Here is a 9900-nt window from a genome sequence, read left to right as displayed (position 1 = left end):
ACACTTTCACAATTCATTTTAAATAATTCATTCATTCATTCATGTTTATTACAGATTTATGACTAGAAGCTAGCTCTCAGATGATGTGCACCACTTCTATGTAACATCTACTGTTGATCTGCTATCTCCCCCCAGTCCTGCCAGGTGGATCCCCCATCGCAAAGAGTAAACAAGTCTGTCATATTATATGTTTCCTCTGGTTAGAGCTGACACCGTTTGTCGGGTTTCCATGTCCGTTTCCAGATAATGTGCGTGGTTTAACAAAGGAGGTTTCATGAGTTCAACTTTCATATTTTATCATTTATCATGGGGGGGGGAATCTCTATTTTCTTGCTGGGAGATTCAACAGCCGTAGCCTACACTGTGGTGGCATCGTGACGCTCTTCCTTAAATATCAGTGTTCATCATCAGCTAATGTGGTTTCACATGTTGGGGGAAATGTTCAACTCAGCAGCAGCACTGCGTGTGGAGGCAGTTGTTTAGCCTGCACACCATTTAGACGACGCTCCTGAATGTTTGGTGTTATCATGATGGTGAAAGTAATTCTGCTCCCTCTGTTTCTCCTCCTCACATCATTAACAGGTAAGAACATGCTCTTAGTGGTGTTAAAGGGTGAATATGCAATGATGTGGTTTATAGATAGATAGATAGATAGATAGATAGATAAGATAAGACGAGATAGATGACAGAACTGACTCATTCAGAATAATATTATAGGCTATAATTGGATCATTATTATTGATGATCATTTAATTACTTTAGATACTGCTTGGTGGTTTGCCACTTTCCCTCTGGGGATCAATAAAGTCTTATCTTATAATAATGCATCATAATTTGATTTGTGATTATATTCCGTATTATTAATCTGAATCTGCAAAAATAAAAAGAAAGGTTCAAATAAAGTACAAGTACTTCAAAACTGCACTAGGGTACTTGAGTGAATGTACTTCACACAGGGAGAAACCACTGAAAGTTAATATGGCTAATTTAGTGGTTATTTGTATTAACATAAAAGCATGGACTGGTTCTATGCTACATGCAGATGTGACCATCATATATATTAAACATATGCAAATATTACATAGCCTACACTTATGTGCATTGGCACATCTCTTTCTGTTTCATTGAATGCACTGACCAGCACGGACTGATTTCCCATCACACTGAAATCACAAGACTGATCAGCACCAAGAAATCAGGATGTGGTCTGTGCTTTCGTAACGGTCGCATCCGCCAAGTTCATGCTGTTTCAGAAATGAGCCAGAAAAGGAGATACACCAAATGTAACTGTCAACTTTCTTTAAATAACAAATATACATTGCTAATTGAAGAAATTCAGATTGGTTGATCGCAGTAAATAGTTTATGAACAGACATTTGAATAATGAGATTACAGTGGGCTGTCAATCAATTAAAATATTTAATTGTGATTAATCACATGATTGTCCATAGTTAATCGTGCAAGTATTTAATGCTCTTATCAACATGGAAGTGGGAAAAAATGCTGCTTTATGCAAATGTATGTATATATTTATTATTTGAAATTAATTAACAACACAAAACAATGACAACCATTGTCCAGAAACCCTCACAGGTACTGCATTTAGCATAAAAAATATACTCAAATGATAACGTGGCAAACTGCAGCCCAACGTGCAACAGCAGCTGTCAGTGTGTCAGTGCGTTGACTTGACTATGACTTGCCCAAAACTGCATGCGATTATCATAAAGTGGGCATGTCTGTAAAAGGGCTATTTGAAAATGAAGATTTATTTTCTGTGAATAGAAACAGTAATCTGTAGGAGTTGTGGTGAAACTGACAGGAACTATGTAGCTATAACAAAAGCCTCATGACCAATGAATAACACAACTGGAAAAGTGAAAACACAAAGATTCACACAAAGTAACATTTACTGATGTCATTAGCCTTTCTGACTTCATAGGGGTCAAGGGTCAACTCCCAGACGGTGAACAAAAGTATTATTAACTTAATTTTATTATTTTTAACTTAATCATTAACTAGGGCTGTCAAAGAAACGCAATAATAACGCAATAACTCAAATTTGTTTTAACGCCACTAATTTCTTTAACGCATTAATGCAATTGATCTTTCTGAGGTTGTAGCAGGCTCCGTTTTAAAGCTAGAGTGAAGATCCTGTAGGCTAAATAACGCTCCAAACTTGCGCTAAATTGTGGCAAGGATAAACTGCCATGGTATTAAATACTTGACAAATTTCCCTTTAAGGTACATTTTGAACAGATAAAAAAATTTACTATTAATCGTGATTAACTATGGACAATCATGCGATTAATCGCGATTAAATATTAATTATAACCAATAAATAACACAGACAACTATTAAGTGAGCTCTTTACAACCAAACTTTGATGCTCACATGTCGCTTGGATCTCCATAAAAGCTTCTAAAGAGGGGTTACAACCAAGCGTCTAACTCATTTTGCTCTTAAGGACCAGTGCTATCGATATGTTGATTGACAGTACGATAGACCAATCGTTTTGTGTGCAAGCCTCACTTACACAGTGAGCGGGATACCAGCGTTTACTGGTAATTTCACTGGTTCACTCGTTATAATTTAACACACTAAAATGAACTAATATTTGTGACACTCATTTGCAGGTGTGTGTCCTCGGAGACCCAGAGAGATATGTGTCAAGGCAGGCGAGATGGTGGCGCTGTACTGCCCTCGTGACAGAGGGTATAATCCTGGTGATGCCAAAGTGATGTGGACCAGTTACACCACCCAGGAGATGGATCTGACCAACATGTCACCAGCTGAACAGAGGCAGATGGGCGTGCTGGTTCATGGGAGGAGCTTTGTGATTCTCAGTGCTTCTATCAACCAACAGGGGAATTACTCATGCTCTCTGGGGTAAAGTCCAGCCAGTCCTACAATGATCCAGACACTGTTTTATCTTTCAGTGTCTTGAAATAATGTTCCCCTGACATATCTTACAAAAGGCATTAAAAACTGTGTATGCTTTCATATTTCAGTTTGACACAGTAAAGCAGTATGTGGCATGAATATCGTCATGCAGATAGGTTCCTGCAGATAGAGTCACTATTTGGTGCTTTGGAGATGAATTTGTAGATGTACAGTGAAAACATAAAAGTCATTTTTTTCTCAGGCAAGCTGCGATGATTTGTGAGAATACAGTACTAAATGGCTTTATACCAAAGCGTATTTAAAGATGGACGACGTGTCTCTACTTCCTCCCACTGTACAGAAGTGAAGCCAAAATATCCCAGATACTGGTGCTGCCATCTCGAGATTTTGACGTCATTTGGAGCCAGAGTCTGCGCAGTAGTGATCGGGGGGGTTTCGAGCTGCGGTATCGAGGTCATCCGCCCGAACCAATCGCGAGCCGAGCACAGCCGCAGCTTGTCAGCGAGAGAGACTCACAGCTGCCATTCATGACTCTCACCCCCTTTTTATAGCATCAAATAACTAATTAAAACCAAACGTATCAGAAAAATGAACAGTTGAACATGAAGGAACAATGGACATACATCAGCGTGATAAGAACTACCTAAAATGACAGAAACCATCTTAGGGAAAAATGTATTTGACGTGTGCTTTTTAGTTTAGCCCATGTCCCATTCGCTAACATGGAGGGGGCGGGATTTATGACCTTTACTGCAGCTAGTCCACCAGGGAGCGATCAAGATGTTTTGGCTTCACTTTTTGGGAGCTGTCTTGTCGTCCATCTTTATTACTAGCTTGCTGTGTATAAAGCATGGACTGTATACAGTCTAGTAATGTCAGACAACAGCCCAATCCCATGTCAGGGGATCCTTCCTTTGAAGCGTACATTTTAAAACCAAATACACTATGGGAATTATCTTCAGTCTCGGATTCTGGAAAGAATTGTTGCGTTTCATGTGCAGATCTTGCCAAATGATACCAAAACTATCTGGATGTAGGAATGGCAAACTCGCTAAGAGGAACATGTATAATAGGGAAACTGATCCTTAAAGCCTTCTTTACTTTCACATTCATAGTCAGTGGTTGTGATTCAAATGTAACGCGAAACCTTCATATTAACCTTTTCTTTGATGACATGACAGGAATGCCGGCCCCCAGTTCTGGTTCAGGCTGACAGTTCACACAAGAGAGTATAAAGTGTACCCTGAAACATGTAGCATAGGAGAGGCCTGCACGTTGCATTGCCCTGAAGTAAACATACCAGTAAGCATCCCGGATATTACCTTCAACGGCATTATATGGCACAAGGTACGTAAACACAGCAGATTTGGTTATATAATATTTTAGCTCCAGAGATGTGGTCAGGTGATCTTTCTGGTGGGCACTTCTAACTGCATGTTTTAACCCATTTGATTTACAAATCTCTGTATATCTTTAATTTTTTACAAAGCATACCATAGTTTTTGGGGTAATGTGGAGTTTTGTTCTACATTTAAGGCTGGTTTTCATTCACTTCATGCTTTAAAAATCAACTTAATTTTCCATCTTGTAGGAGGGCGAGTCACTGCAAAAAGGCAGTTACTTCTCAAGTGTGGAAGAGAATGAGAAAGGAACCTACACCTGTACCACATCTTACCTGTATCATGATCAAAAATATAACATGACCTTTACAGTGCAGCTTATACTGAAACCAAAGGGTGAGAAAAACACTGTTTGGACCTGTTTATCTTCATACGTTGAATAAAAAGATGTTAAGTGCTTTTTCCTTGTTTTGCACAGAAGAATCACAGAAAAAGACAGAGATCACTTCACCACACAACAATGATACAATTTATGTAGATTTGGGTGAGCTTCAGTCTTGTAGTGCGGATACACACACTTTGATACACATATGAGCTTTTATTATCTTTCTAAATCACACATTTTAAATCTTTAACTCTGTTTTCTCCAGGCTCACCAAAGGTGATTATTTGTAAAGCTGTTATGTTTTCACAATTTGACGAGGTGTTCTGGATCAGCGGGAAATCAAAAGTGGAAACGAACAACAGCTTTCCAGTTTTCTACAATACCACATGGTAAACACTTCACACAGCTGTACCAGCCCTCACAACTAAGTACAAATGTCACACGTAGCCACATATGCACACACACATATCATAGCTAACAATTGTCCTTCTGGATCTTCCTTTCCTTTCCTTTCCTTTCCTTTCCTTTCCTTTCCTTTCCTTTCCAGGGAAAATAATGCTGGAGAAATAAAGATGACAGCATCTCTAGTCTTCAAAACAGTGTCAGAGGAGGATCTATCAAAAACGTACACCTGTACACTGCAGTCTGTATCTGGACTCTCAAGCTCCGTCACCATCAACTTGGCCCAAAAACGTATGTAAGATTAATGGATAGATTGAATGTGTGTTCAAAACCTTGCCTTAAATCTTAAACCTGTTCAATCAACTCGCCTAGTTGTGCTTTTTGAGTGTGGGCTGCAACTAACGATTATTATTTTTGGAATAATTAATTAATCATTTAGTCTAAAAAAATGTCAGAAAAGCCTGTTTGAGCCAGCCCCCATTCACATTCAAGTGACTGTCCCCTTTCTGTCTGCTACCATGTTTAAATGACTATTTTAATACATGTATTCTCTGTTATTTCCCTACAGCTCGCCCTTCTTACGTTTCCCTGGCTCTTGGCAGTGTCTGCGTTTTGGTGGTGATGGTTTTGACAGTAGTTATCTATGTGAGGTTCAAAATTAACATCACTCTTTTCCTAAGAGACACTCTTGGCTGCCATAGCAGCACCTCAGGTGGGAGTCATGTTCTAGTTCTTAGTAACTTATGTTTAACAGGCCCATATTTCTGCTTTCTTTGGACAGTGTGACAGCAGTAACAAATATGTTTTTGTTTGTTGTTTTTTGCTTAGATGGAAAGAGCTATGATGCCTTTTTGCTGTGTTACAAGAGCGACACAGACGCAGGACTAAATGAACATGACAGAAAATGGCTGGAGGGTGTTTTAGAAGAGAGGTTTGGTTACAGTCTCTGTCTTTTTGATCGCAACGTCTTACCAGGGGAAGGTACGTATTTAAGAGATAGCTTACTTTGAAGTAGGGATGTCCGGATCAAGATTTTTTGCCCCCAATCCCGATCTGAGTTATTTAATATCGAGTATCTGCTGATACCGAGTCCCGATCCGAAACTTCTATTTTCCTAGATAATACAGCTGCACAGTGCTCTTTAAGTTATTAAAATCAATCCAATGTATACGTTTGACAACTCAATAGCTCAGCACTGCATTAAGAAAAAATCTAAACTGTTCCTTATTGTTTTTTATTTTTACTTTTTTACAAAATAAAGTATGAAACCATAAGCCCTCTGAGTAATGTTTTTGGTTTTGTCGCTGTCTCGAGGGAGTTTCTCTCTCCCTTTAAAAGTGATTTGTTGCTTCGATGCAGCCTTTGCCTAAGTTACCTGAATGTATTCCGTCGCGCGTTTATTTTCGTCGTCTATACATCTTTTGCGTGGATTAAATTAATAAATGACTCTTATTGGCTTTTAGCTCGCGGGGCTTTTTTTGCACTTGGCAGTGGCGTGATGAGTGTGGTTGTCGTCTGTCCGTTCTCCGCCGCTGTCTGTCTGTGCTGTCCGTGGTGGAACACCATGCACCAGATGACAGCAGAAATAACATAAATAAACAGTCTTGTACTGCGTTTTGCTGTTGTCTATGGTGTGTGGTGTTTCACCACGCGGAGTAGAGGGGATACGGACAGCAGAGAGTTGGAAAGTTGAATGATTCTTTGCATTGCTGTGAATGAAAGCTTCACAATTAAGAAACCTCTGTGTGACAGCTGACGTAAAACGAAGGATCGGATCGAGCACAATAGCTCAATATAGCCAATACTGATCAGTTAAAGCTAAGGTTGGTAAACGTCAAAAACATTTTTTGTTATATTTGTTGAAATTCTCATTACATCCCGACAGAAATCACTAAATCAAATGCTCTGACAAAAAAACAACAATCTGGTATCTGTGGCTGTCGCAGGACTGTAATAAGCCTGCTACCTGCCTGCCCACAAGCTGCTAGCTCGACACCTGTGAGTACTAACAATAGCCATGTTCGTTGTTTACGTTCATAATGATCATTTTGGGGGAGTGGCTTTTGAGGGAGGCCTGAAGCAATGGACTGTCAGTGTTGCCGATTTGGAGACTATTCCACTAGATTTAAGGACTTTTGGAGCTAGTGCTGCTAACTACTTTCATTGGAAAAAGTTGTCATGGCCCTGATACCAATCTTTGAGATTGGATCGGGACATCCCTACTTTGAAGAGAATCTACCTAAAATCTTAATGAAGTAATGTTAAATCTGAACTCTGGTTGGTTGCAGCTGTGGCGGAGGCAGTGCTGGACTGTGTAGAGGAGAGTCGCACGGTGGTTTTGGTTCCTACCTCTCCAGATACTGGTCCAGGATCCGGCCTGCTGAGTGCCATCCACGCAGCTCTTGTGGAGCGGCAGACTCGCTTGGTTTTCATCCAAACTGAGTCAACAGAAATGTCGAGATCTGGTTCGTTACCAGAGGCCTTACAGCTTCTTGGCGAGGCTGGAGACTGTGTCACGTGGAAGGGCATAAGCTCCATGCCGCCCTCCTCTTCCTTCTGGAAGCAGCTTCGTTATTACCTAGCTGCCCCGCAGCATGCACAAAAAACAAGGCTGTTGCCTCAGACAATCTATGATGTTACATCATGATAAAATGTTTAGCCAAGTCAGAATTGATAGCTTATATCTGTTTTCAGTATATGACTTAATAATTGTATAATTCTATTGTTTTTACATTTTAACTTAAGTGTCTTAATACTTCTATGTAACATCTTGCATTCTTGATTTGCCCTCATCTGTTTCCTTTTTAGTATGACAGCTGACACAAGGACAGGTTATGTAATTATAATTATAATGTAAAAATGTAAAAAAGTTCCTTGTTATAACGTTAGCCTATATGATCACATCAGTCTATACACTGTTACTACTGACATATCCAGAATTGTCCGACTAATGTATTCTCATTACAGTTGAGATGTTGCTTTTCATAGTGGCTCATTAATTAAAATCCATGTTTTCTACATCAGTGGTGTCACTGGATTTCCCTGCCTTATTATTACACATTTCTTGCCATACCACTGTGTATATGTAAATGTTCTGCGGGAAACGTTTACATACAGGGTGGAGTCAGGTAAAATGGACCAGGTAAGGTTGGAGCGTCATAGCCCTTTAAAATTTTACAGCCAATCACAATAACTGTTCTTGCACTGTTGCTACAACACTAGTTGAGATGTAACAATAGTTTTGGCTGGTCTGAGGTTGCTAATGTGGGCAGGGCATAATGTTACATGAAGCATGTCAGAGAAATGGTATGGTAAGAGAGCGTGACATAGCAAATGTCACTCATCATTGATACGGATGATAAAGCAATTATAAGAAAGCTTACAATCAAATCAAAATCTTTATGAGCAATGTTATGACAGGTTCTTTAAAATAAAAAAGAGTTGAAATTTAGTCAAAAAGTCAAGTTCATCTTAACCAGCCGGCTAAAATGGGCCACAATTTTCAGCTAAAATGGGCCACATACATACACACACACAATTTTACACAGATGTTACACAGAAATTGAGGGTGCAAAACCGGTTCATGGATCTAGATACATAAACATGCAAAATCTCCATCTTTTTTTAAATTAGTGTTTGAAGGCAACACAGGACAAGACCTAACTAGATGAGATGTTAAGACCGGCTACAGGAAATGTTAATGCTTTTTGGTGTTTTTGTTTTTTTTTGTTGAATATGTTCTAATGTTTGACACAAGCATGCACATACACACACAGTCCAACAAAGACACACACACAAAGACATCAATGCACAGAAACACACACATAATAGGTTCAATTTTAAATGCATTATTGAATGAAATATTTGTTCAACTTTTTATTGCATGAAATGTATTTATTATGTGTTTGTAGCTCAAGAAGGAAACTGCTGATACTCTAACTCTCATAATTCCAAAATAACTATACTTTTTCACATTTTTTTAACAAATAAATATTCAAGAGAACCGTGCCATTTTACAAAAATATAATTAGATCTCATGCATAGCTTATTTGATGGTCTCATAAATCTTTTACCAACTAGAATTAGCGCCTCATGGTTGTTTGCCTCCGCCAACCAGTCAAGTTTCAGTTTTCTGTCCAAAATGTCATCCTTTCATCATCCTATTAGACATTTGTGTGAAATTATTAGCATATGAATTATTGAGTTATGGACAAAACCATGTTTTGTGAAGTCCCAGTGACCTTTGACCACCAAAATCGAATCCGTTCATCATTGAGTCCAAGTGAACATTTGTGCCAAATTTGAAGAAATTTCCTTCAGACATTCCTAAGATATTGCGTTCACGAGTGTGGATCGGACGGATGTACTGACGTACGTACACTGTAAACAATTGCTGTTAATTTACAGCAGGATTTCAGCAGTATTAACCTGTTATAGCTAAAAACAGTGCTTTACTGTTAATACAAAAGAAAACCTGTTAAATTACGCTCGTAGGCCGTTTTTTAACTGAACTATAATGCATTCTTAAAAAACTGTACTTTACTGCTGATCAACTGTCTAAAGTATCATCAGTAACAGTTTCATGCAGTATGTTTTTAATTCTGGGACCTGATCTGCACATGTGAGGCTTGTACATTGTACATGATTGTAAAATCAGTGAATTAGCTTTATTGTTCTTCACTCACATGTTGTTCTGGTTTGCATTCTGTGCTTGTAGCCAGCTATAGACACACATTTTGGGAAAAGTGTCAACAAGTCCATTATAGCCTTTTTAAAGTGCCTTTAATTGTATTTAGTGTGACTATTCATATGTCTGTAACCTGCTAAGTCTATTCATCTAGGCAAAAAATAATGTTTATTAAAAAATGT

General features: G+C 38.7%; 1 protein-coding gene across 1 annotated transcript; it reads left to right on the top strand.

Annotated features, from left to right (window-relative positions):
• The first annotated feature begins 237 nt into the window (after positions 1–237).
• Positions 238–8052, top strand: LOC119479460 (interleukin-1 receptor-like 1). Its single transcript, XM_037755068.1, has 10 exons — positions 238–582; positions 2637–2889; positions 4086–4251; positions 4496–4640; positions 4723–4788; positions 4895–5018; positions 5177–5322; positions 5600–5743; positions 5860–6012; positions 7320–8052. Exons 1-10 carry the CDS (start codon positions 513–515, stop codon positions 7676–7678), a joined length of 1626 nt encoding a protein of 541 aa, XP_037610996.1. The 5' UTR covers positions 238–512; the 3' UTR covers positions 7679–8052.
• The last annotated feature ends 1848 nt before the right edge of the window (positions 8053–9900 follow it).

This window comes from Sebastes umbrosus, chromosome 2 (genome assembly GCF_015220745.1).
Source record: "Sebastes umbrosus isolate fSebUmb1 chromosome 2, fSebUmb1.pri, whole genome shotgun sequence".
NCBI classification, from domain to species: Eukaryota; Metazoa; Chordata; class Actinopteri; order Perciformes; family Sebastidae; genus Sebastes; species Sebastes umbrosus.
This window is presented reverse-complemented; position numbering and strand designations above follow the sequence as displayed.